This window comes from Pongo abelii, chromosome 14, assembly GCF_028885655.2.
Source record: "Pongo abelii isolate AG06213 chromosome 14, NHGRI_mPonAbe1-v2.0_pri, whole genome shotgun sequence".
NCBI lineage: Eukaryota > Metazoa > Chordata > Mammalia > Primates > Hominidae > Pongo > Pongo abelii.
In genome coordinates this window covers 28,056,928-28,084,623 of record NC_071999.2, presented here as the reverse complement: position 1 = coordinate 28,084,623, position 27,696 = coordinate 28,056,928, and the positions used below count along the sequence as shown (strand labels likewise).

Here is a 27,696-nt window from a genome sequence, read left to right as displayed (position 1 = left end):
AATTTAAAGTCCATGCACACAGGCAGTAAGATGATATAGATAAGTGACATCATCACTCTGTTTCAGATGTTAACATGTCTAGGTGGGTTAGGGGTGATGTGAGATCATACAACCTTGTGCCACAAAGTGGAATTCCCAGGCCAGAGGGAGACATTTTCTTGCCATGTTATGATCTTATCATTGAGTTTAAAGGCAATCTTGTTTCATTTTGGATTCTTTCTTATATTTATATCTTATAAGGGCACTTTGAATTTCCAAGCAAATAATAAATTTGAGTTAGCTTTTAATCATTGACTTCTAGCACAGTTATATGATCAGAAACATGCTGTGTGATTTAATCGCTCTAAAATATATTGAGATTTGCTGGAACAAAATAAGTCAGGTTAATTTTTGTAAATGTACCATGCATGCTTAAAATGAGTGTATCTACAACATTTGTCCCTGAGATACAGGTTGATGGCCTGATGGCTACATGGATGTGATGGAGATGGTTTACTATTGGGACCTTCCACATCCTGCTGATGTTTTGTTGCTTAGGATATGAATGGCTGAGTGGGGGCTGTAAAACCTAGCACTCTGCTTGGGTATGAGGTTCTTCCTGCCATCCTGCCATCATTTGTTTTTTATGTTTTGTCGCCAAGAGTGACCTTGAGGAATCCTGGGAGCTCAGGAAGGAAGGAGTGCCCAGAAGCAGGGACAGGGAGCTGGTTGGGGAGGACCAGAAATCAGGTTTGTGAAGGTTCCAGAGAGGACCTGTCCTTGGGAGGAGCGTGGGGGGCTGAGATGGGGGAGGGGGCATTGGCATGTTGGGGCACTCATGGGATGTCCATTGTGAGGCCGCACCACCGGCGTCAGGCATTGGTGGAGAGGGAGTACAAAATCCCGGGGTTGCTAAGAGAGGGCCCAGACCGAAGAAGGTTTGGTGGAAAGCAGAACCTTGGTCTCCATCTAACTGCTCCTAAGCCTCACACTCCTTTGCCCTGCGTGTCCTGTTGCTTCCCTGATTGACTTTCTCCGTGACCTGTAGCTAAACCTTCCACCAGCGCTTGAGAACTTAATTTGAACCGGATCCTTTCCCAGACCCCTTTCTCCTCCTCCTCCTCCTCCTCTTCCACCTCCAGGTGCCCAACAGCCCCCTTCTCCTCCTTTCCCTTCCCTTCCCTTCCCTTACCTCCCCTCCCGCTTCCCTCCACCTCCCCGTCCCCATCCACTTCCCTCCCCCCGCCCTAAGCCACCCCCGCCTCTGTCCTGGCCGCCTCAGGGCGCCCTGAGAGGACCAGGACATGCCGGTGTGGTGGCTGCTCTTTTGGCTCCTCCTGCTGGGATTTATCAGCCATCACCCCACCTATGTGAGTAGACGCTGGACCCGCGGGGTTTCTTCCTTGTTACCGGGCTGTGTCACGCGGCATGAAATTACACAGCTCAGGCCTGTAATCCCAGCACTTTAGGGGGCCGAGGTGGGCAGATCACTTGAGTCCAGGAGTTGAAGACTAGCCAGGGCATCATAGCGAAACCCCATCTCTACAAAAAATTCCAAAAAAGATTAGTCGGGCCTGGTGGTGCGTACCTGTTATCCCAGTTACTGGAGAGGCTGAGGTGGGAGGATCGCTTGGGCCTAAGAGCTGGCAGTTGCAGTTAGCTGAGATGGCCCCGCTGCACTCTTGTCTCAAAAAAACAAAATGGACCAAAACAAAGTGAAATATCATTTGATTTGTGTCATCTGGTTTGACGACTTTTTTTTTTTTTTTTTTTTAAGACAGTCTCACTCTGTCACCCAGGCTGGAGTGCAGTGGCAAGATCTCGGCTCACTGCAACCTCTGCTTCCGGGGTTCAAGCAATTGTCCTGCCTCAGCCTCCTGAGTAGCTGGGATTACAAGCGCAGACCACCACGCCTGGCTAATTTTTGTATTTTTAGTATAGACGGGGTTTCACCATGTTCGCCAGGATAGTCTCCATCTCTTGACCTCGTGATCCGCCTGCCTCAGTCTCCCAAAGTCCTGGGATTACAGGCATGAGCCACTGCTCCCGGCCAAAATATATAACCTTAAGTGTAAGTTTACTAACTTTGGAAAGTACATACCCCAGCATAACCCAACCCCCGTTCAAGATCTACATTATTTTATTTTTATTTTATTATTATTATTATTTTTGAGACAGAGTTTCTCCCTTGTTGCCCAGGCTGGAGTGCAATGGCAAAATATCCCTTGTTGCCCATTGGAGTGCAGTGGCACAATATCAGGTCACCGCAACCTCTGCTTCACAGGTTCAAGCAATTCTCCTGCCTCAGCCTCCTGAGTGGCTGGGATTACAGCCATGTGCCACCACGCCCAGTTAATTTTGTATTTTTAGTAGAGATAGGGTTTCTCCATGTTTGACCTTGAGGAACCCTGTGAGCTCAGGAAGGAAGCAGTGCCCAGAAGCAGGGACTGGGAGCTGGTTGGGGAGGACCAGAAATCAGGTTTGTGAAGGTTCCAGAGAGGACCTGTCCTTGGGAGGAGTGTTGGGGGCTGAGATGGGGGAGGGGGCATTGGCATGGTGGGGCACTCATGGAATGTCCATTGTGAGGCCGCACCACCGGCATCAGGGATTGGTGGAGAGGGAGTATAAAATCCCAGGGTTGCTAAGAGAGGGCCCAGACCAAAGAAGGTTTGGTGGAAAGCAGAACCTTGGTCTCCAACTAACTGCTCCTAAGCCTCACGCTCCCTTGCCCTGCGCGTTCTGTTGCTTCCCTGATTGACTTTCTCCGTGACCTGTAGCTAAACCTTCCACCAGCGCTTGAGAACTTAATTTGAACCGGATCCTTTCCCAGACCCCTTTCTCCTCCTCCTCCTCCTCCTCTTCCACCTCCAGGTGCCCAACAGCCCCCTTCTCCTCCTTTCCCTTCCCTTCCCTCCCCTCCCCCTTCCCTCCACCTCCCCGTCCCCATCCCCTTCCCTCCCCCCGCCCTAAGCCACCCCCGCCTCTGTCCTGGCCGCCTCAGGGCGCCCTGAGAGGACCAGGACATGCCGGTGTGGTGGCTGCTCTTTTGGCTCCTCCTGCTGGGATTTATCAGCCATCACCCCACCTACGAGAGTAGACGCTGGACCCGCGGGGTTTCTTCCTTGTTACCGGGCTGTGTCACGTGGCATGAAATTACACAGCTCAGGCCTGTAATCCCAGCACTTTAGGGGGCCGAGGTGGGCAGATCACTTGAGTCCAGGAGTTGAAGACTAGCCAGGGCATCATAGCGAAACCCCATCTCTACAAAAAATTCCAAAAAAGATTAGTCGGGCCTGGTGGTGCGTACCTGTTATCCCAGTTACCGGAGAGGCTGAGGTGGGAGGATCGCTTGGGCCTAAGAGCTGGCAGTTGCAGTTAGCTGAGATGGCCCCGCTGCACTCTTGTCTCAAAAAAACAAAATGGACCAAAACAAAGTGAAATATCATTTGATTTGTGTCATCTGGTTTGACTTTTTTTTTTTTTTTTTTTTTTTTTTTTAAGACAGAGTCTCACTCTGTCACCCAGGCTGGAGTGCAGTGGCAGGATCTCGGCTCACTGCAACCTCTGCTTCCGGGGTTCAAGCAATTGTCCTGCCTCAGCCTCCTGAGTAGCTGGGATTACAAGCGCAGACCACCACGCCTGGCTAATTTTTGTAGTTTTAGTATAGACGGGGTTTCACCATGTTCGCCAGGATAGTCTCCATCTCTCGACCTCGTGATCCGCCTGCCTCAGTCTCCCAAAGTGGTGGGATTACAGGCGTGAGCCACCATGCCCGGCCAAAATATATAACCTTAAGTGTAAGTTTACTAACTTTGGAAATACATACCCCAGCATAAACCAACCCCCATTCAAGATCTACATTATTTTACTTTTATTATTTTTATTTTTATTTTTATTTTATTATTATTTTTGAGACAGAGTTTCTCCCTTGTTGCCCAGGCTGGAGTGCAATGGCACAATATCCCTTGTTGCCCATTGGAGTGCAGTGGCACAATATCAGGTCACCGCAACCTCTGCTTCCCAGGTTCGAGTAATTCTCCTGCCTCAGCCTCCCGAGTGGCTGGGATTACAGCCATGTGCCACCACGCCCAGCTAATTTTGTATTTTTAGTAGAGATAGGGTTTCTCCATGTTGGTCAGGCTGGTTTTGAACTCCTGACCTCAGGTGATCTGCCCGCCTCCGCCTCCCAAAGCGTTGGGATTACAGGCGTAAACCACCGTGCCCAGCCAAGATCTAACTATTATGTCACCCCAGAAAGTGAACTCTCACTCTTCCCGGCCAGTCTCTTTCTTATCATGGGTTAGCTTGTTTATTCTGGAATTTCGCGTATACAGATGCATGCCATGCCATAGGTACTCTTTTGTGTCTGCCTTATTCTGCTCAACACCATGTTTCTGAATCATTACCATTGTTGTATGGTTCTCTAACTCCATCATTTGCATTTCACACTCAGCATATGCTGAGTTCAACCTGTTGAAGGGCTATCTCTGTTTAATTCACCATCTTGAAAGAAACATTTAAAATTGAGATGTTTTCAAAAATATATAGTTAAATCCTGAGGAATCGATGTAGAAACGCTATCACAAACTGTCTGAACTTATTCAGGGGAAGTCTTCGTCTTCACTCACATAAGAGTCTAATGGAATTAATATCAACAATCTTAGAGAAATCCCACACTATTCGTGCCATTTTCATGATCTCCATGGTAATTTTTTTTTTTTTTTTTTGAGATGGAGTCTCACTCTGTCACCCAGGCTGAAGTGCAGTGGTGTGATCTCGGCTCACTGCAACCTCTGCCTCCCTGGTTCAAGTGATTCTTCTGCCTCAGCCTCCTGAATAGCTAGAACTATAGGCACGTGCCACCAGGCCCTGCTAATTTTTTGTATTTTTAGTAGAGATGGGGTTTCACCGTGTTAGCCAGGATGGTCTCAATCTCCTGATCTCATGATCTACCCACCTCGGCTTCCCAAATTGCTGGGATTACAAGCATGAGCCACTGCGCCTGGCCCACCTTGTTAATTTTTAAGCACTAAAATTTGATACTTATTTGTGAATGAAGTAATCCCTTCATTTTTTTTTCTTTTTTTTTTTTTAGTTATGCTGAGCTTTAAATGACAAAGATTCACATAATCCAAGAGGGAAGTATTATTTAGAGGGATTCTTTTATCATGTGATATATAATAAATGCATCCAATGTTACACATCAATTTAAAAAACAAGTAAATAACTTTAAAGAAAAGATAACTACTGGCCAGGCCCAGTGGCTCACACCTGTATTCCCAGCACTTTGGGAGGCCCAGGCAGGTAGATCATGAGGTCAGGAGTTGGAGACCAGCCTGGCCAAGATGGTGAAACCCTGTCTCTACTAAAAATATAAAAATTAGCCAAGCACGGTGGCAGGAATCTGTAATCCCAGTTACTCAGTAGGCTGAGGCAGGAGAATCGCTTGAACCCGGGAGGCAGAGGTTGCAGTGACCTGAGATCATGCCACTGCAATCTAGCCTGGGTAACAGAGCAAGACTTTGTCTCAAAACAGAAAAGAAAAGATAAGATAATTACTTTATACTTAGCTTGTCTTACCCATGAGTGATGGGCTGCATGTGGCCCAGGACAGTTTTGAATGCAGTTCAACACAAATTTGTAAACTTTCTTAAAACATTATGAGATTTTGGCCAGGCGCAGTGGCTCTTGCCTGTAATCCCAGCACTTTGGGAGGCTGAGGCGGGCAGATTACCTGAGGTCAGGAGTTTGAGACCACCCTGGCCAACATGGCAAAACCCCATCTCCACAAAAAATACAAAAATTTGCTGAGTGCACTGTCAGACACCTGTACTCCCAGCTACTCAGGAGGCTGAGGCAGGAGAATCACTTGAACCTGAGAGGCAGAGGTTGCAATGAGCCGAGAGCACACCACTGCACTCCAGCCTGGGTGACAGAGTGAGACCCCATCTCAAAAACAAACAACAAACAAAAACAAAAGCAAAAAAATGGCTGGGCACGGTGGCTCACACCTGTATTCCCTCCAGCAGTTTGGGAGGCTGAGGCAGGCAGATCACCTGTCAGGAGTTTGAGACCAGCCTGGCCAACAGGGTGAAACCTCATCTCTTCTAAAAATACAAAAATTAGTCGGGCATGGTGGCAGAGACCTGTAATCTCAGCTACTCGGGAGGCTGAGGGAGGAGAATGGCTTGAGCCCAGGAGCTGGAGGTTGCAGTGAGCCGAGATTGCACCACTGCACTCCAGCCTGGACGACTGAGCGGAGCGGAACACTGTCTCCAAAAAAAAAAAAAAAAAAAAGGGAGATTTTTTTAGATCATCAGCTATTGTTAGTGTTAGTGTATGTTAGTATGTTATGTGTGGCTCAAGACAACTTTGCTTCTTTTAATATAGCCAGGGAAGCCAAAAGATTGGATATCCCTGCTTTATACCAAGAAAGATGACACCCCACATTTGCAATGCCTAAAAACACTACCAGCCATCTGAAAAACACGAGACTTCTAACTTCTGTTCTTTTTTGTAGCAATGGAATCCCACGGTGATATCTGAGGGATGTGGTTACCTTTTGGAGGAGGTTGACGGTTTCTAAGGATGATTCTTTCTGAGTGAAATATTGTCAGTGTCATTGACCTTTTCATTATTTCAACTATTATTATTCCAGGTTATCAATTCTCCACCTGATCATTTTCATCCTGGGACTGACTTTTGTGGAATTCCTTGGATAGTTATCATTATTGTGTTTCTGGGAATTTCTACACTTGCTATTTTCCTCTGGAAAACTAGCCTTTGTGTGAGTATACTAACTTTCTGTAGAGGTATACTTGTAATCACAAATAAGAAGAAATTATTTAAAACAATTCACGTTTCTGGACTTCATTATGAATATGTGGTTTTACCCAAAAAATCAGGGAAATGATTTATTAGCATAAGAATTATGAAAATATCTGCCATTTACATTATGAAAATTAAATAGGTTGGTGTTTGTTTAATAAAATGTCAACAGAGCTTTTGGTCAAAAATAACTTTTTTTAACCTTAGTGTTATTTATCAGAAATGGAGTATGAGGTTTCATCACTTAAATAGGAAATTCTTTCTAAACTCTTCCACTCTATAGTTCTACCATAAGGGTGGAAGGAAAGCTTCCAGTCTCCTCTCTGAAGATTCACTGCAGAAATGAGCTGACAACAGACAGCTTAACAGGAGAAGAAAAACATAGAACAGGCATAAACATGGGAACCAGCTGAAAAATGAGACTGCTAGAAGGGCTGGATGGTTGATGCTTAAAGAGCACCCTCTTCTGAGGGAAGAGGGAGATAGATGGAGATGTAGGCCATTTAGAGGGGCAGCAAATGATTTTTAGGGGAAATGGAAGAGCTCAAGGAACAAACAATTGGCCTGAGACAAGGTTCCTCTGAGGTCATAGGGATGAGGTGACAAACTGCCAGAAGGTGAAGGGCAGAACTGCACTGCATCTCATGATGCAGAGAAAGCCCCAGAGAATCTCTTAGAACTGCCCTCCAGAGAATCAATGAAAAGTGTGTCTGGGCAGGGTAACTTTGAATGACATCATTCAAGGTGCATGTTCCCAGTTGCAACTGGAGAGAGATCAGTATGTCAAAAGTCTGTACTTGGTAAGAATTTGGCTGCTAAGTTGTGCCATAATTTGTCTTTTGAGCCTTTTTTCCGTTGGGTAAGTTGAGCTCTACATTTTCTCTTGCCATTCATGGCAGTAAAAATGTGGTTGTCTGGGGGCTGAACCTCCTTCTGAACAATGATCCAAGATAAAAGTACTAATACCACAATGCTTTTTTATATTCAAGGGAAGAGGAAGTATGTTTCAGTTTTACCACCTAGATAATTACACGTCATTTGGCACTGCCTTTCAAGATATGTAGAAAACAGAAAATATATGAGTTATGAAGATATCGAGGAACGTTTAACATTCTCTATGCCACTTAGTCCTGAAGAGGGAATTTTTGGTATAAATTGGAGGAAGATTTTTTTTTTTTTCCCAGCCCCAAGACGAGTCTCCCTGTGTTGCCCAGGCTGGAGTATAATGGTGTGATCTTGGCTCACTGCAACCTCCACCTCCTGGCTTCAAGTGATTCCCCTGCCTCAGCCTCTCAAGTAGCTGGGATTACAGGTGCCCACCACCATGCCCAGCTAATTTTTGTATTTTTAGTAGAGTCGGGGTTTTACCATGTTGGCCAGGCTAGTCTCAAAACCCGACCTCAAATGATCCGCCCGCCTCAGCCTCCCAAAGTGCTGGGATTACAAGCGTGAGCCACCACGTGAGCCGGGGGAAGTTTTTAAATTTACCACTTTTAAAAAATTCCATTTAGGAAAGTTCAGTTGAGCTGTTGGACTTGGACAACTTCACACCTTCTCATCTTTGTCCTTATCATCTAGTCATCTATACCACTACCTCCTAAGCAGGGACATCATGGGTGCCATGAAGCATTCATGCATGATGGCATTTCCTTGCTTCTCATTTCTTCATGTGTTTGACATTCCTCCTAGCTCCAAACTGGGCCAGCTACCTTTCCTATGAAATCTAGCAGTAACTGTGGGATAGATGTGGTTGCTCTTTCATCTTTTTAGATTACCCATGCTTCTCTCGAAATCCTAGTACATGTTTTGTTTTTTATCCTATGTGCAGAAATCAGAAAAGAACAAATTCTGCAAAGAATTTGAAAGATATTATTTCAGGCCAGGTGTGGTGGCTCATGCCTGTAATCCCAGCACTTTGGGAGGCTGAGGCAGGTGGATCACTTGAGGTCAGGAGTTCAAGACCAGAGGGGCCAACATGGTGAAACCCCATCTCTACTAAAAAGACAAAAATTAGCCAGGCATGGTAGCGGGCACCCGTAATCCCAGCTACTTGGGAGGCTGAGGCACAAGAACCGCTTGAATCTGGGAGGTGGAGGTTGCCGTGAGCCAAGGTAGTGCCACTGCACTTCAGCATGGGTGAGAGTGACACTCCGTCTCAAAAAAAAAAAAAAAAAAGTTATTTCAACGACTACCTCAGGAGATTCATAGGTATCTGACCCACATCTGAGATGAGATTTTCATTGCATTTTAGCTATGATGAGAACAAATATTTAATATCTTAGAAGATTAAAAGCATACTGTGATAATATGGAAATCTTGGTGGGAATTCAGTCGTTATTGAGAATGTTTTGCGTTAGGTTCAAACCAGCCTCAATGAAGCTGATGTGAGGGAAGGGAAAGTGGACTCTGAGTAGAGCAGGGATAGAAGGAAGATGCTCCAGTGCAGATCAGGAAGGAGCAGGGGGTGAAATGTTACAAATTCTAGAACTCGGAGAGCTGAAGGTAATTACTTCCTTTTCAAGTTGTGAAACATGTTAACCTGTGGTAAAATACTTATAACATGATAATTACCATCTAACCGTGTTGAAGTGTACAGTTCAGTTGTGTGAAGTATATTCATGTCTTTTTTTTTTTTTTTTTTTTGAGACGGAGTCTCACTCTGTCACCAGGCTGGAGTGCAGTGGTGTGATCTTGGCTCACTGCAACCTCTGCTTCCCAGGTTCAAGCAGTTCTCCTGCCTCAGCCTCCCGAGTAGCTGGGACTACAGGCATGCACCACCATGCTCAGCTAATTTTTGCATTTTTAGTAGAGACGGAGTTTCACCATGTTGGCCAGGATGGTCACCATCTCTTGACCTTGTGATTCACCTGCCTCAGCCTCCCAAAGTGCTGGGATTACAGGCGTGAGCTACCGCACCTGGCTTTTTTTTTTTTTTTTTTTTTTGAGACAGAGTTTCAATCTTGTTGCCCAGTTTGGAGGGCAATGGCACAATCTCAGCTCACTACAACATTTTCCTCCTGGGTTCAAGTGATTCTCCTGCCTTAGCCTCCCGACTAGTTGGGATTACAGGCATGCACCACCTCTTGGTGATCTCGGCTCACTGCAACCTCCGCCTCCCAGCTTTAAATGGTTCTCTGTCTCAGCCTCCTGAGTAGCTCGGATTACAGGCGCCAGCTGCCATGCCCGGCTAATTTTGGTATTTTTAGTAGAGACGGGGTTTCACCATCTTGGCCAGGCTGGTCTTGAACTCCTGACCCCGTGGTCCACCCGCCTCGGCCTCCCAACGTGCTGGGATTATAGGCATGAGCCAGCGTGCCCAGCCATGATTCTTAAATTATTATTTCCTAGGTGTCTTTCCTCAAGACTGTCTTAAAGTCACAAAATGTACATGACGGATCCACGGATGTACAGCGGAAAGCCTGGAGGTCCAATAGCCATAGCCAGGAAGGTATGGCTCTGTTGGAATCCCCATAGTGTGGAAATGAGTTTGCCCTGGAAAGGGAAAGAACAGCTTCTTGCCCTCAGGTTTCTCACCTTCTCCTCTCCTCACTCTCACCAAGGGCCGAGGTCCATTTGTATGCACACAAAGAAAAGGGTTTCTTCCTTTCCAGGAATTAAAATTGGCCTGGAAGATCTCTTTACTTCACAGAGACATATGGAAGCCAAAGTTCGAGCTGAAGTCCATAAGGTGACAAGGAATGTCAACAGTCATTACAAAATCAATGGACATAGGAAGACTGCCAAAAAAAAGTAAGATGTGCATTGACACAAATACTGTTGTATGAACCATGTGCCAATCAAAGTAGACAACTGTAAAGTCCTTGAGAATATTTTCTACAATATTTGTGGCAAATTCAGTGGGTTCAAAATTGAGTTTGTCCTTTCTGCTTGATTAGTTTAATCTGTATAATTCCTTTCCCTTCCTACATTCTTGTTTGTAATTTTTTCGGGGGAAGAGGAGGTGCTAGTACTGGCATTGGTTTTCCTTTCTCTCTTTTTTTTTTTTTCCTGAGACGGAGCTTTGCTCTTGTTGCCCAGGCTGTAGTGCAATGGCACAATCTCAGCTCACTGCCTTTCGGGTTCAAGCAATTCTCCTGCCTCAGCCTCCCAAGTAGCTGGGATTACAGGAGCCCACCACCACATCCAGCTAATTTTTGTATTTTTACTAGAGATGGGGTTTTGCCATGTTGTTCAGGCTGGTCTCGAACTTCTGACCTCAGGTGATCCACTTGCCTCAGCCTCCCAAAGTGCTGGGATTAGAGGTGTGAGCCACCACACCCAGCCTTTTTTTTTTTTTTTTAATTTTGAGATAGAGTCCCGCTCTGTTGCCCAGGCTGGAGTGCTATGGTGCAATCTTGGCTCACTGCAACCTCTGCCTCTCAGGTTGAAGCAATTCTGCCTCAGCCTCCCAAGTAGCTTGGATTACAGGTGTGTGCCACCACACTCAGCCAATTTTTTTTTTTTTTTTGAGACAGAGTCTCACTCTGTCACCCAGGCTAGAGTGCAGTGGGGTGATCTTGGCTCACTGCAACCTCCGCCTCCCAGGTTCAAGCGATTCTTATCCCTTAGCCTCTTGAGTAGCTGGGACTACAGGCATATGCCACCATGCCTGGATAATTTTTGTATTTTTAGTAGAGGCGGGGTTTCACCATATTGGCCAGGCTGGTCTAGAACTCCTGACGTCATGATCCACACACCTTGGGCTCCCAATGTGCTGGGATTACAGGCGTGAGCCACTGTGCCCAGCCCAATTTTTGTATTTTTAGTAGAGACAGGGGTTCACCATGTTGGCCAGGCTAGTCTTGAACTCCTGACCTCAGGTGATCCGCCTGCCTCAGCCTCCCAGCGTGAGCCACCGCACCCAGCCTGGATTGTTGAATTCAATGCTTGGGTCACCTCCAGATTCATTTTCACAGTCTTTCACGTTTTGGTCATATTACATTGTATTTTGCTGCCATATGACTGATCTTTTTTTTGTTAAATGTGAGATACTTGTTAAAAAATATTTAGCAATGAATTGAGGCCTAGTAGCATGTTATCTTGCTGCAGAAGAGATGGGAGTCTACTTCTGGGGGATGGTCAGGGGTCCTCCATACAGGCTGCAATTGAGGTCGTCAGTGCAGGCTCAGTCCCTACAAAGGCCAGGTATTTCCTATCCACCTCTGTTCTGATGTGTGACTCTTCTGGGTCTCAACCAGAGCCAGTGGACTTCAGTACGGGTCGCTTTCATTGGCAGACCCTCAATCCACTTGGTTTTCATCTAATCGCATGCATGTGTGCAAAAGCTGCTCTGCTTCTTTGCATCTCAGTAGTCCCTTCTGGAATTCAGCAATGAAACTCAGGGAAATGGGTTCCAAATGTGAGGATGTCTTTCGTCCTGGGTTTCCTTCTCCATCTTGACCTCATGTCTGTTTACTGCCATGTTAGCAATTTCATGTATTTAATCATGGGTTTTATATTCTGTTTGGTGTTCCCCATTGTTCTCATTGGAGATCGGAAGCTTCAGATGCACTTATGCCAACTCAAGATTAGAATGCTTCCTTAGCTTCCCTCCAGAGTCAGGTTTTGTGTTTGTAGTTCCCAAGTGCACAGCAGGAGTAGTGAGGTCCTCACTGGCTTCTCATTTGCATTAATCTGTGAGCTCATTTAGCGTGGGGACAGGACCCTGCTCCCATTGCATTCTCAGCACCTCACCACACACTCCTTGTTTGAGGCCACTCCAGAGAGCATGTGCTGAAGGATGCCCTGTGGTCAGAAACAAGTTTATTAACTTTCTCTTTGAAGTGTTTTTGTCCCTGTCTCCTAGCGTTCTGGGAATTTTTCACATCCTTCCTATAAAACCAAGTATCAGGTGAGGTCCTTAGGATCAGGACCATGAATCAAGTGGTGTGAGGGCAACACAGCAAGCTTGCCTTTTTAGGTCATTTCCTTTTTCTGCCCTCACTCTCTGTGAACTGAACCTTGTTACAGTCAGTCAACACCAGGGTGGATGGTTTGCAGTTGTCATCTATTTTCAGGACATAACACCCTGACTTAGGAGCCATTCCGATCATTTCTAATTCAATAGATGTGCCCAGCATTCAGGTTGCCTTTTCTCTCAACCAGGATCTTTAAAGACGACGACAAGAGTTCCAGTCCTGAATCATGGCAAAGTGCAGTAGTGAACTGCAGGGTTAATGACACCATATTCTGGAAGGATCTCTCTATGGCTGATGGTCTCAGTTCTGGCATCAGCCTCTGACTGAGAATCAGGCCTCCCACAGGAGGAGTCAGATGAGGAGCAATCCTCTGCTTCCGATGGAGTTAGCTGTGATGAGTTGGTGAGGTCTGGTTTTTCACACTGAAGTAAAATGAGCTTTCGCTGTGTCAAGAACAAGACTGACCCCAGAGACACACATAGTGCACCTCATAGAAGCTTTTAATAGTCTTTATTTACTAAAGAATAGGACTAACTATAGAACTATGAAGATGAGCTGGAAATGACAGGTGACTTGCCAGCAGGCCAGAGTGTGATTTTTCTTTGTCCCTCAACGGGAGGTGTCAATTCTTCCTTTGGTTGTGAGAATCAGTTGGTTCATTTATGGGAAGGTTGCAGGGGGGATCTTTGAATCACAGCCTTCGGATGCCAGAAGGGCAGAGGGAATCCCACATGGGCTGGTGGATCTTGTGTGTGCATTTCCCTCCCTTCTAATCTCAGGAAACAAAACATGAAAGAATGTGAGCAAGCAGAAAATGAGAGGCAGCTATCAGAGGCAGAGGAGAATGGGAAATTGGAGATGAAAGAAATACATACCTACCTTGAGTTCAGAAACTGAACCCCACCCTCTTGGGAAACCCCCCCTCTTGGGAACCCCCCCCTTGGGAAACCCCCATTGGAATGTTGTTTTTAACCTTTGTACAATGTTTAGACCCAGTAAATGCAGAAATAGAAACAAATGGTCAGAAGACATATCCAGAGAGAGAGAGAGAGAGTTGACAAAACAGAAAACAAAGTACCTTAAGATTTACCAGTGACCAAAAGATGTGAAGTAGCAAAACGTCTCCTGACCCCATTGCCAGCTAGACTGTGTGGAAACTCGGTTACCAGCCATTCTAGGGGTGCAGTGAGTTGTTGTCATCCTTAGGAAAGTGTGTTGTTGTAGGATCAACCACATCCTTCAAAAGGACTATGCCTGTTTATAAGCCCAGCTGTTTCTTCCCTGTGAAACACGGCAAGGATATTAATACAAAGAGAATAGAGCTTTATGATAAAAGATGCTCAATGAAGGATGAATTAGGGATATACTGAGAATGGGGAAGGAAATTGTCAACTCAGAAGTCAGCAGGCAGTAAGCAAAAGAGGAGGAATCAATACAGCAACAGTTTGGATCAGACTGTACTGTTTTTCTTTTTGTTTTTGTTATTTTTTCTGAGGTGGAGTCTCGCTCTGTCACCCAGCCTGGAGTGCAATGATGTGATCTTGGCTCACTGTAACCTCCGCCTCCCAGGTTCAAGTGATTCCCCTGCCTCAGCCTCCCGAGTAGCTGGGATGACAGGTGCCTGCCACCATGCCCGGCTAATTTTTTTATTTTTAGTAGAGATGGGGTTTCACCGTATTAGCCACGATGTTCTCAATCTCCTGACCTCGTGATCCACCGGCCTCGGCCTCCCATAGTGCTGGGATTACAGGCGTCAGCCACCGCGACCGGCTCAGACTGTACTCTTATAGCCATCTGAAATACGTTTTCTAGGTATAGATAGATTGTGTAAGGGTACAGTTGTGAGGATAACAGAAACATGGCAGATTATTTAAAATCATCCTGAAAGTGGTGCTTTATCTGATGAAAGTGATTGTAATCCATAGGAAACTGTTTCAACGCATGCAAGAGTTGCGGCGGCGGGCACAGGACTACTACAGATGCAAAGTAAGGAGCTTCCTCCCCGCAGTTGCACGATAGTTCAGTGCTGATGCAGATGATGCCATGGCCCTTAGACTCTCTCAACATTCAATTTCTCATGTGTTGGCTTTTTCAGATCACCCCTTCTGCAAGAAAGCCTCTTGCCAACTCAGTAAGTTTGTTTGTTTTCCTTGCTTTTGGACATAGTCTGCCAGGTCAGGACATGGATGTATTTTTCTCCCCACAGCTCTGTGCTCAAGCCTTGCAAAGGGGGAAGGCAGAGAGGAAGGCTGCCTACAAGCAGCACAGGTAGGTCATTGTGATGGACATTTTAAAGGATGTTTTTGTTTTGAGATAAAGCTTTGAGCATCTAGTAAAGAACTTGGTGTTTTAATTCTTCAAGTCAATTCTTTCTCTGTCTTCTAGGTGTCAAATGAGGCAAAAGAAGAGAGTCCCAGAGAGACACATGAGTCAGGAGCCAGTCCAGGGACGACTGGGCCTAGAGAACCCTTTCTCGATGGGTAGGAGCTTGCTGTGAAGGCAGCTGCTTAATTTCTGCTGCACAATCCACACACCTTGCTTCTCCTTTTGGGGATGAGGGCTCGGGTGGAGTGATTGTTATGTTTCCTGGAAACAATTCCAAGCACTTATAAAGAGAACAGTTGTCTCGCTGGGTGGCAGGACCCTATTTTTCTCAGGTGCCCGAGCTGAATGGCTCTTGGCTAGTCCCCTGTGAATGGTGGAGCTCAGGCCGCTCCACTGACTGTGGACGTTGCCCCACCCTGATGTCTTGGTTACTTTTAACTGAGGAGATGAACCTAGAAGGCAGATGGGCCAGCTCCCGTTTCCACCTTGACTCAGTGTGAAGGATTTATTTTTCTTTCACTTGAGAAAACAACAATAGCACTTTAGAATGGGAGCCACATGTGCTGATGAGAGCAGAGATTTTCTGGCCGTGTCTTCACGGATCAATATTGTAGCTTGAGATCTGCTTTAAGAAAAGAAGCGTTTATTTACACTTTTTGGAACTTCCTTCATTCTTTTTGTTTAAGTTGTTTATTGCCAACTATATAACTCCATTAGTAAGTTAAATTTCTATGTAATCCTACTCCTCTAACATTTCAAGTGTAACCCTAAAACTTTCCAGTTAATTTCTGTAGCTCTTACCTTTTCTCATGACTGTTCATCTCTTTATGTCCATTTCTGTTCATAAGTATTGATAATACCTGGCCAGGTATGAAAGTTAGATTAACTATGAATCCACAGAATTTTAAATGTCCCTATGGCTTGAAGAAGAGGAGGAGTGCTGTTCCTGTCCAGGGTTTATTGATATTCTTCCAACCATGGCTGTTCCTATTTTAATTTTGAGTCTGTGCTCACATGATGAGTGATTTCCTCTGATATGTACTGATTTAGAGCTCATTTCCAGCTGGTTAGAGCCCGACCTGTTCACAGCCTGTTGAGAGTTAAGAATACCCCTGGACCAGGGCTCTGTGGTATCTTCCTCAAGGATGAGGCTCCAGAGGGCTCCAGAGTCCTCTGAGGCATGTGGTCAATAAACCCTGTGCCTCTGGTAAGGGACCTGTGTGGCAGAGAGTGAGATGGCAGCGGAGGGTGTGGAGGGTTTCTTATTCTGCACAGAACATGCAAGCCAGATTTAGCCCCATTCCCTTCTCTGGCCCTTAGCAGATTCAGGACCTCATTCGGTTCCCATGAGGAACAGCAACGGCGTCCCAGCTGAAAACACAGAGAAGACAAAGGTAAATGCTGGGGACGTTTTCACTCTTCTTATATCAGGACACTTTGGTCTTTTCCAACAACGCCCTCTCCTGGCCTGGCCTCTGCTCTATGGGTTCTGTGGTGTCTTTTCTGTCTCGACTTCTTGAGAAGCAAAATCTTCTCCATGAGCTTTCAGGCTTCTCCATTCCCAGCTGATCATCGTTGGTGGCACCTCCAGAATCCATAAAAGCTCAGGGACTGAGGGCTGAAGGGCTTTTACTCTTCTGTTTCCAGAAATAACACGAGGAGGCACCACTGACCTCCAGTACTCTAGGTCTTATGGCACGGTGAACTCTGACTGATCCACCTTACCCAAGATGTTGTGGGGTCTCATTTCTGAAATATGTGGGATTTTCTTTTGCTGTGATTTTGTTTGCATTCTGCTATAATGTAGGTGATTAACGTTTGAAATATCTGTTATATTCCCAGAAGTGAAAATAGTGAAAACGCATTAATCTAACATTAATTTGTGCTTTGTGCAATTTTGAATGCTCTTTGACAAGGCCAATTCCATAGTTCATCACAGTCCCATCCCTGTTGGTAACCGTGTTGTGCAAAAACACCTTCATACCCACCCAATGGGGCCCCTGATCTAATATTCTAAGTGTCAGAGGTTCCATATTTGTAATAGCAAATAGGCCCTGACTGTAAATTAGTGAAGAGCGAATGTAACTTATTACCTACAGGGACAATTCCAAATGAAGGCCTTAAATGATGCTCAGCTAAGCTGGTTCTTCTGTGGCCTCTGTACCTTGAAAAGCTGCCGAGTCCTATGATTACACATGATGGGACTTGTACACTTGAAGTGAAACACAGTTTTCAAACTTGCTTTGTTTAGAATTCTCACTCATTTTTCCACGGAAAAAAGTATTCTTTATGTCCTAGAGCACTCACAATTTGGTATTACCTGGGAGTGAAAAGAAATATTACAGCCATGTCTAACTGACTTCTTGAGGTAAGATTGTTCTGTCAGAAATCCCTCTCCCAGCTCCCCTGAAGCTCTTCAGGAATCCACATCTCTCCAGAGCTCTTTGTTCTCATGGGTGGCACCTCCAGAGTGAAGAAGATCCTTTGTCAAGAAGGGAAACAGAGGGGAAATGAGAGGGTCCCGCAGGCAGAGCTGGAATCTACTTCCACTGTGCCTCTTGCAAGCTGTGTGACCCTGGGCACAATTTCTCCTTCCTCTGGAAACCTCTGTTTTCTTAGATTTGGAGCAGGGTGGTCACACTGACCTTGCAGAGTTCTGAGAATCAGAGACAGAACATAAAAGGCCTGGAAAACATTCTCCAAAAAGAAGCTGCAACATGTGTGGACAATGGGCTTTTCATGCCTCTCTTACTCTCTGTTGACCTGGTGCAAGAAACATGCTCTGGTGCTGGCTGTGAGGGAGGAATGAGGATAGACATAGACACTCCTGTGTCTCAAACATGCTTCTTTGTTAATCTGTTATGAATCTGTCATGACTCTGTCTTCCCTGGGGCAGGTCCCCAGCCTGCCTACATTTGCAAACAGACACAGTGGCATGTGGAGACAACAGTGTGTCCCAATGACTTTTCTTTACTCCCCAGCTGTGGGCAGTACTCAGTGGAAGGGTGACATTATGACACTGATACTGCTATTTTGAAACCTGGAGGGTGGAAAGGTGCAAAAATCTATCACCAGCAACAGAAGATGCAGCCTGTGTTGGTGGCGGTAATTTTGTCCATCAAATGAATATGTGTGAATATTTCCTCCTTTGGCCCTACAGGTCAGGATGGTGGCAGTGGAGCACCATCATTCCTCAGGATTGCGCTACCGGCCCTACCTCCCGGCTGAAACTTTAAGAAAAAGGATAGGCTGCAAGCCACCTCCTCCTATTCAGTGTGATCTAAGAGGTCAACCACGTCCATCAGTTAAAGGATGTCTGAGACCGCTGACTCTTTCTCGACTACAGTGTCCACTAGGACCTCAACCACATTCTACAACTGATGATTTTCTGAGAAGAGAGACACCTCAAGACGAGTGTGCCCTGGGACCTGATCCACTTCCTCGAGCTGATGATTTTCCGAGACTCAAGACACCTCCCGAGGGTCTTTTCATACCAATTTCCCCTTCTCCAGTTGATGATTCTCTGAGCCTCAAGACACCTCCCGAGTGTCTTCTGGTACCCCTTCCACCTTCTCCAGTTGATGATTTTCTCACACCACAGGCACCTCCCATCAAGCGTCATCGCCTGGGACCTGTAGCATTTCCTCGAGCTGATGATTTTAGGAGACCCAAGGAACCTCCTGACTGTTTTTTTGCACGCCTTCCACCTTCTCCAGTTGATGATTCTCTGAGCCTCAAGACACCTCCCGAATGTCTTCTGGTACCCCTCCCACCTTCTCCAGTTGATGATTTTCTCACACCACAGGCACCTCCCATCAAGCGTCGTCGCCTGGGACCTGTAGCATTTCCTCGAGCTGATGATTTTAGGAGACCCAAGGAACCTCCTGACTGTTTTTTTGCACGCCTTCCACCTTCTCCAGTTGATGATTCTCTGAGCCTGAAGACACCTCCCGAGTGTCTTCTGGTACCCCTTCCACCTCCAGTTGATGATTTTCTCACACCACAGGCACCTCCCATCAAGCGTCGTCGCCTGGGACCTGTAGCATTTCCTCGAGCTGATGATCTTAGGAGACCCAAGGAACCTCCCGACTGTTTTTTCGTACCACTTCCACCTTCTCCAGTTGATGATTCTCTGAGCCCCAAGACACCTCCCGAGTGTCTTCTGGTACCCCTTCCACCTCCAGTTGATGATTTTCTCACACCACAGGCACCTCCCATCAAGCGTCGTCGCCTGGGACCTGTAGCATTTCTTCGAGCTGATGATTTTAGGAGACCCAAGGAACCTCCTGACTGTTTTTTTGCACGCCTTCCACCTTCTCCAGTTGATGATTCTCTGAGCCTGAAGACACCTCCCGAGTGTCTTCTGGTACCGCTTCCACCTCCAGTTGATGATTTTCTCACACCACAGGCACCTCCCATCAAGCGTCGTCGCCTGGGACCTGTAGCATTTCCTTGAGCTGATGATTTTAGGAGACCCAAGGAACCTCCCGAGTGTCTTTCCGCACCCCTTCCACCTTCTCCAGTTGATGATTCTCTGAGCCTGAAGACACCTCCCGAGTGTCTTCTGGTACCCCTTCCACCTTCTCCAGTTGATGATTTTCTCACACCACAGGCACCTCCCATTGAGCGTCGCCTGGGACCTGTAGCATTTCCTCAAGCTGATGATTTTAGGAGACCCAAGGAACCTCCTGAGTGTTTTTTCGCACCCCTTCCACCTTCTCCAGTTGATGATTCTCTGAGCCTCAAGACACCTCCCGAGTGTCTTCTGGTACCTGTTCCACCTTCTCCAGTTGATGATTTTCTGAGACGACAAACACCTCCCGTCCAGTGTCACCTGAGACCTGTACCATTTCATCGAGCTGATGATATCAGGAGACTCAAGAAACCTCCTGACTGTTTTGACTGTTTTTTGTTTTGTTTTGTTGTTGTTTTTTTTTTTTTTTTTTTATTCTGTGGCAGGAAGGGGCCTGGTGTGTTGTTGATTCAATTTATTGATCATTTTTACAACACATAAATTCATTTAAGTATTGATTGTGCACCTATCATATGATACGCATTTTTTCATCACTCCCCCACTCCCAGAACCCTAAGTTTTTCTCACTGTTAGAACTGCTAGTTTATTTGTATTTCAGTCACTTTGACTATAAACTCCTTTAGTGTAGGTGCTTAGATTTTTTTCACTGCTTAGCCCCCAATGCCTGTATAGAGTAAGCTTTTTTTTTTTTTTTTTTGTACCAAATGCCCAATGGCCAATTTATTCTGTTTCAATAACAACTAGGCATCATTTTCAAAGGGCCATATACTGACAACAGACTGCCCAGAAATTATCTCCCTATGTAGGAAAACTACAGAAGACAAGTTCTTAGACTTTTAATGCCCAATACAGTAGCCATTAATGACAGGTGACTACCGAGCCTTGAAATGCGATAGTCCAAATTGAGATGTGCTATAAGCTTAAATTACACACCACGTTTCAAAGCCATAAGGCCAAAAACTGTGAAATAGTCTAGTAATTTTATATTTATTATATATTGAAATGATATTTGGTATTTTGGATATATTGAGTTAAATAAAAGTTAAATTCACCTGTTTGGTTTTTTACTTTTAAAATGTGAATTCCAGAAAAATTTTTTTTTTATGAAGTATTTATTGATGATTCTTGGGTGTTTTTCGGAGAGGGGGATATGGGAGGGTCATAGGATGATAGTGGAGAGAAGGTCAGGAGATAAACACATGAACAAAGGTCTCTGGTTTTCCTAGGCAGAGGTCCCTGCGGCCTTCTGCAGTGTTTGTGTCCCTGGGTACTTGAGATTAGGGAGTGGTGATGACTCTTAAAGAGCATGCTGCCTTCAAGCATCTGTTTAACAAAGCACATCTTGCACCGCCCTTAATCCATTTAACCCTGAGTTGACACAGCTGTTTCAGAGAGCAGGGGGCTGGGGGAAAGGCCATAGATCATAGAGCAGGGGGCTGGGGGAAAGGCCATAGATCAACAGCATCCCAAGGCAGAAGAATTTCTCCTAGTCAGAACAAAATGGAGTCTCCTATGCCCACCTCTTTCTACACAGACACAGCAACAATCTGATCTCTCCTTCCTTTCCCCACACTTCCCTCCCTTCTCTTCAACAAAACCGCCATCGTCCTCATGGCCCGCTCCTGATGGTCGCTGTCTCTTCGGAGCTGTTGGGTACACCTCCCAGACAGGGTGGCTGGGCAGAGGCGCTCCTCACCTCCCAGACAGGGCGGCCGGGCAGAGGGGCTCCTCACTTCCCAGATGGGGAGGCTGGGCAGAGGCGCTCCTCACATCCCAGATGATGGGTGGCCGGGTAGAGGCACTCCTCACATCCCAGATGGGGCAGCCGGGCAGAGGCGCTCCTCACATCCCAGACGGGGCGGCCGGGCAGAGGCGCTCCTCACTTCCCAGATGGGGCGGCCGGGCAGAGGCGCTCCTCACTTCCCAGACAGGGCGGCCGGGCAGAGGCACTCCTCACTTCCTCCCAGACGGGGTGGCAGCCAGGCAGAGGCGCTCCTCACTTCCCAGACGGGGCTGCCGGGCAGAGGCGCTCCTCACTTCCTCCCAGATGGGGTGGCAGCCAGGCAGAGGCGCTCCTCACCTCCCAGATGGGGCTGCAGGGCAGAGGCAGTCCTCACTTCCCAGACGGGGTGGCTGGGCAGAGGCGCTCCTCACCTCCCAGACGATGGGCGGCCGGGCAGAGGCGCTCCTCACTTCCCAGATGGGGCAGCTGGGCAGAGGCTCTCCTCACTTCCTCCCATATGGGGTGGCAGCCAGGCGGAGGCGCTCCTCACCTCCCAGATGGGGCTGCCGGGCAGAGGCGCTCCTCACTTCCCAGACGGGGTGGCTGGGCAGAGGTGCTCCTCACCTCCCAGATGATAGGCGGCCGGGCAGAGGCGCTCCTCACTTCCCAGACGGGGCGGCCGGGCAGAGGCGCTCCTCACTTCCCAGAAGGGGCAGCCGGACAGAGGCGCTCCTCACTTCCTCCCAGACAGGGTGGCAGCCAGGCAGAGGCGCTCCTCACTTCCCAGATGGGGCTGCCGGGCAGAGGCGCTCCTCAATTCCCAAATGGGGTGGCCGGGCAGAGGTGCTCCTCACCTCCCAGACGATGGGCGGCCAGGCAGAGGCGCTCCTCACTTCCCAGACGGGACAGCCGGAGAGAGGCGCTCCTCACTTCCTCCCAGACGGGGTGGCAGCCAGGCAGAGGCGCTCCTCACTTCCCAGATGGGGTGGCCGGGCAGAGACGCCCCTCACCTCCCAGATGGGGTGGCCGGGCAGAGGCGCTCCTCACTTCCTCCCAGACGGGGTGGCAGCCAGGCAGAGGCGCTCCTCACCTCCCAGATGGGGCGGCCGGGCAGAGGTGCTCCTCACTTCCTCCCAGATGAGGTGGTGGCCAGGCAGAAGCGCTCCTCACCTCCCAGATGGGGCGGCCAGACAGAGGTGCTCCTCATCTCCCAGACAGGGCGGCCGGGCAGAGGCGCTCCTCACTTCCCAGACGTTGGGCGGCCAGGCAGAGGCGCTCCTTTTCTCCCCGACAGGGCGGCCAGGCAGAGGTGCTCCTCACTTCCCAGAGGAGGCAGCCGGGCAGAAGCGCTCCTCACTTTCCAAACGGGGCGGCCAGGTAGAGGTGCTCCTCACTTCCCCGACGGGGCGGCGGGGCAGAGGCGCTCCTCACATCCCAGACGATGGGCAGCCAGGCAGAGACCCTCCTCACTTCCTATACAGGATGGCGGCCGGGCAGAGGCGCTCCTCACTTCCCAGACGGGGCAGCCAGGCAGAGGGGCTCCTCACATCCCAGACGATGGGCGGCCAGGCAGAGACGCTCCTCACTTCCTAGACTCGGTGGCGGCAGGGCAGAGGCTGTAATCTTAGCACTTTAGGAGGCCAAGGCAGGCGGCTGGGAGGTGGAGGTTGTAGCGAGCTGAGATCATGCCACTGCACTCCAGCCTGAGCAACATTGAGCATTGAGTGAGCGAGACTCCGTCTGCAATCCCAGCACCTCGGGAGGCCGAGGTGGGCAGATCACTCCAGACCTGTTTCCATCACAGGACTCTTTCTCTAAGTGTTTCCTATCCAGTAATCACTGTTTATTTGATTGTCCACCAAGCTCCAGACTTGCTAGGTTCTTTCGCGTGCAATTCTTTGTGGGGATCCAGCTGCCTCATCTGTGATCCCCAGGCAACCTGACATTACAGCCTTCAGTTCTGTTTTCATCCTAAGGCCACACCTGCCTGTTTCTCTATGCCTTTCTCTATATTCACATCATTGCCATAGGCAATCAGCTCTTTCGGACCATTTTCCAGGAATTAATACCTATGAAAGGGAACTTTTCCTGATAGTCTTTCTTAACAGTTTTAGGTTAGTCTTCACAATGTCGCTCCTTTAGACTTAAACAGACAACTGGCCCTCCATGTTCCAGCTCCACGGTGATGGATGTGTTTCTCCGCTTCTCTAGGAACTGCATCTCTGATATCATTCTACTCCCAAGGCCTGTCACACAGCCTGGTCTGTAGGAAGGGGGTAGCTAGAGCCAGCTCCTCCCACCCAAGTCCCCCAGCCCCAGTCCGGCTACTTCCTAACTTAACCCTGGGCAAGTTTCTTAGCCTCGCTGTGCCTCAGTCTCCTCAGCTCTGATGAGGGGTTGGTGTGAGGATTAACAGAAAGCCTAAAGACAGCACTTGGCAGGTAGCTAGAGCTACCCTTAGTGGTTAGTATTCATGTGGCAGGACTGCAGTACATGCTTATCAGAGGATAGAGCTCAGAAAACTAGTTTGTCTTTGGCAGTAATCTTCTCTTGAACGACATAAGAATCATCTTTTATTTTGAAGACAGCAAGATCCCCGTAGCTTCACTTTGGCAGTGCCATGTTTTTCAGAGCCTGCTCGATTTGTACACTGAGTGTGGCTACTTCTGCAGATGTGCTGTAATGCAGCAGGTTCACTGCACTGATTCCTTAAGTGTTAGATGAAGCACATTGCAACCTGCCATATCTGGGAACGCCAATGGTATCCTGCTAAGAGTCTGGATGCTGAGATTGGACAGAGATAAGTGGCAAAATATTTTATGAAAATAAATGCTGAATATATAACCTTTTGGTAAATCATTTCCAAGTAGATGCTTTATTTTTCTCTATTTTATGGATAAATATGTGTCAACTAGCTTTTTGTTCATAGATGCAGAGCACATTAAAAACCTGAATATTCCATACATATAAATGAGCTGCTATATCCTAGTGATTAGAAGCATAAACTCGGATGCCGAGCAGAGAGAATTTCCATCCCCAGCTCCATTCTGCAGAGCTATGTGACTGCACAGTCACTTAACTTCAAGTTACAGTTTCTCCATCTATAAATTGGGAAACCAATATAGTACTTAACTCCTAAGGTGGTTTTTGAAGATTATATATGAAAATGTATGTAAGGCCCTCAGTTCAGTACCTGGCATACTCTAAGTGCTCAGTAATGTTAGACAATATATTTAAAGTTGATGGTGCTACTGGACTGGATCTCAGTGCAGGCAAATGTGAGAGTGAAGAATGATTCATAGATGACCAGTGGCATTTTATAGAGTGAGATAAACACATTGCATGAGGCTGGAGCAGGGCTTCCCCATGCTCCATATGTATCCAAGTTCTCTGTGGAGCTTTCAGAGGAGACTGATGCCCAGTACTATTCCTGGAGATGTAGATTCACTTGAAAAGAGTCTCAGGCACCCACCCAGCCCAGTTGAGAGCCCTCTGGCTCCAGCACAGTGCTCTGCAGTTACTGAGGTCGTAGCTACCAGCTGTTCCTTGGTGTCGTCTAGCACAGAGGTGTTCGTTGTTTGAGAAGAGACAGGCTGGGGATCTGAACATTCATTCAGATCCATCCCCATCTCTGAGAAAAAGATTCCCAACATAGCATCTGCTGATATGGATTTGAGTAGGAAATAAGCCTCACGCATTATTCACATTCATCTTTTACCCCTCAATCCCATATGTGCAGTCCTCATCCCAGTAGACTTTATATTAGTGAGTGGAAGTACAGCTTTGTACATTGTACTGAAGCTGGCCAGCACTTTAACTTTTTGAGGGAAGAGACATTTTGCTCCATTTTTGCATTTGGCCTATCATGTCTTATGTTATAAACATTTCTAGGCCTTTCTCTTTCTCTAAATTTCAAACTCCTCTTGAAGAATACCTACGTCTTACTTATTTTAAATTTCCTAACGGCTCATTGCTATGCACATTGCAAGCTTAGAGTGAAATTCCTGGGAAATGGATTAACCATGAGAAATTACTAAGCAGTCATGGAGATGAGCTGTGAAAATGTATTCTGGTGATATGGTGTAAATTATCCATAGCAATCACATATAAAAACATGTAGATTTAAGAAAATAAGGCCGGGCACGGTAGCTTATGCCTGTAATCCCAGCACTTTGGGAGGCCAAGGCAGGCTGATCATGAGATCAGGAGATCAAGACCATCCTGGCTAACACGGTGAAACCCAGTCTCTACTAAAAATACAAAAAAATTAGCCGGGTGTGGTAGCAGGCGCCTGTAGTCCCAGCTACCCAGGAGGCTGAGGCAGGAGAATGACATGAACCTGGGAGGCATAGCTTGGAGTGAGCCGAGATCGTGCCATTGCACTCCAGCCTGGGCGATAGAGTGAGACTTCATCTCAAAAAAAAAAAAAAAAAAAAGTACATTACACTTTCACAATAAACCCAGACTTCTGTTTATTGGACCTTTGGGAATGGATGAGGGAATCTTTTGGTGTTAATGCCATTGAGTCTTGGATAAGAAAACCCTACCTTTTCATCTTTTATGACAAAGTTATCAATTAATTTCCTGGAACTTAGAGAAAAGAATACCATACTTAAATGAAGTTTAGGTATCTGAAAGTCACACTAAGGCCAAGTAACAGCAGGAACAAGGGAAAACACTAGAACCAAGTGGTCCTAGATGAGGTGGTCAGTTTTCTGTATTTGAGAGTTGATTGAATATGAGAAGAAATGTTATGTCCCCTTCACAACTTACATCAGCCTCTCTGAGCACAATTGTGACACTCTGTTGGATTCTGTGGGGAAGATCACAGAAACACAAGACGTGACTTCTGCTCTCACGAGGTTTGCCTCTGGCCTGAACACCTCCTCGAGATATAGGCAATCCAGGTGCCTGCTGGCATGTCCACTTGGATGACCTGTTGGGTTTCACATTTGACATACTAAACCTCATTCATCTATACAATGGCATGTGGAGCTTGAAGGAAACTCAGCTTTACCTCCCAGGGTTTGCTGATGGAATATTGTTGCCAGACCCATTTCTTCTTGCCCTGAGGATCCTTTCCCTTTCCACTCCTGCCATTATACAATCATCAATTCGCATAGCCCCTCACTCTGTGATCCTCCCAACAGATCATGATTGCGCTTTGGATTCCTATAGTACTATGTTTGTACTTCATTTCTTAACTTAGTGTAACTGATGTTTAAATTAAATATTTAAATGTATTTAACCCATACTTACTTCCCCATCACTTTGTAAATGTCTTGTGGAAAAAGACTATCTTACTAATCTTGTGTGCCTTTCATGTTTCTTTGCACATAGCGTACTATAAATATTTGTTGAATGAATGAGTGAAGAGAAAAGGAAGACTGTCTAAGATGGGTCAATTGATGCCAAAGTGTTTGCAGACAATACATTTTGTAGATGCTCATATTTTTATATTGCTGCTCTAGCCTTTTAAAATATGCCATATTTGGCCAGGCATGGTGGCTCACACCTGTAATCCCAGCACTTTAGGAGGCCAAGGTGGGAAGACTGCTTGAACTCAGGAGTTTGAGACCAGCCTGGGCAACATGGAAAAACTCTAAAAAAAAATCTCTAAAAAAAAAGTACAAAAATTAGCCAGGCATAGTGGTGTATGCTTGTAGTCCCAGCTACCTGGGAGGCTGAGGTCAGGGAATCACTTGAGCCCAGGGGGTTGAGCCCAGGAGGTTGAGGCTGTAGTGAGCCGTGATCCACTACCACTGTACTCCAGCTTGTGTGACAGAGGGAGAGGTTGTCTCCAAAAAAATAGAAAAAACAAAAAACAAAAAAAACCCACCAAAACAACAACAAGAAAAACAACACTGCCATATTTACTTTGATTGGTTCAAATCTTTAGAGACACAGCCTCTATTATCACTTGTAATATTTTAAATCCCTTGAAAACAGTGGTGTGATCTTACAGTGGAAAATTCACCAACCTGCCAACCCTGAAATAGATTGAGCCTCTACCCCAGACTCTTTCTTTGTTTATTGGATTTATCTAGTGCCTTTGCTTTAGAGCTGAGAGGACATATGCTAGTCACCTGGAGAGATCCTGTATTTCAAAACAACCGATAGCCAATAAGAATGGGGAAGACGGCAGACACTGTCTCTGATGTTGACATATCCTGCTTTGTCTCCCCTCGCTTTCCCTTAGCAAGGAAATGTTTCATATTCACAGCACAGTCAGTACTCCTTGCCTGCCACCAGGCCCGGAGCGAGAAAAGCCCAGAAAGGAGGACCTAGCAGGTACCCAGGCCTCTCGAAGTCACAGCTGGTGGCGTGAGGGACCAACCATCCATTACACCAGACCACACAGCGCCTGGTTGCAGCCTGCTCCTGGCCCA

The 27,696-nt window shown here is 46.8% G+C and overlaps 1 protein-coding gene across 5 annotated transcripts; it reads left to right on the top strand.

Annotated features, from left to right (window-relative positions):
- Window positions 1-310: 310 nt before the first annotated feature.
- LOC134759881 (nuclear pore complex-interacting protein family member B3-like) lies at window positions 311-20,636 on the top strand. 5 transcript variants are annotated; one of them, XM_063714863.1, is made up of 10 exons: window positions 311-729; window positions 6,638-6,766; window positions 10,156-10,255; window positions 10,419-10,557; window positions 14,651-14,711; window positions 14,821-14,856; window positions 14,932-14,993; window positions 15,111-15,205; window positions 16,371-16,444; window positions 18,211-20,636. In XM_063714863.1, the coding sequence occupies exons 4-10, from the start codon at window positions 10,463-10,465 to the stop codon at window positions 19,504-19,506; spliced, it is 1,719 nt and encodes a 572-aa protein (XP_063570933.1). In that variant the 5' UTR covers window positions 311-729; window positions 6,638-6,766; window positions 10,156-10,255; window positions 10,419-10,462; the 3' UTR covers window positions 19,507-20,636. The 5 variants fall into 5 exon arrangements, with proteins under 5 accessions (XP_063570933.1, XP_063570932.1, XP_063570931.1 ...); XM_063714862.1 differs by lacking the exon at window positions 311-729 and adding an exon at window positions 906-1,349 and having other exon boundaries at window positions 16,374-16,444; XM_063714861.1 differs by lacking the exon at window positions 311-729 and adding an exon at window positions 906-1,349.
- The last annotated feature ends 7,060 nt before the right edge of the window (window positions 20,637-27,696 follow it).

Excerpts from the sequence above, each read along its gene's own strand:
- LOC134759881 (XM_063714859.1), top strand. The coding sequence starts at position 1,284 with ATGCCGGTGTGGTGGCTGCTCTTTTGGCTCCTCCTGCTGGGATTTATC. Across the intron at positions 10,256-10,418 it reads CAATAGCCATAGCCAGGAAG|GAATTAAAATTGGCCTGGAA; the intron begins GTATGGCTCTGT and ends CTTCCTTTCCAG. Across the intron at positions 16,445-18,210 it reads AAAACACAGAGAAGACAAAG|GTCAGGATGGTGGCAGTGGA; the intron begins GTAAATGCTGGG and ends TTGGCCCTACAG.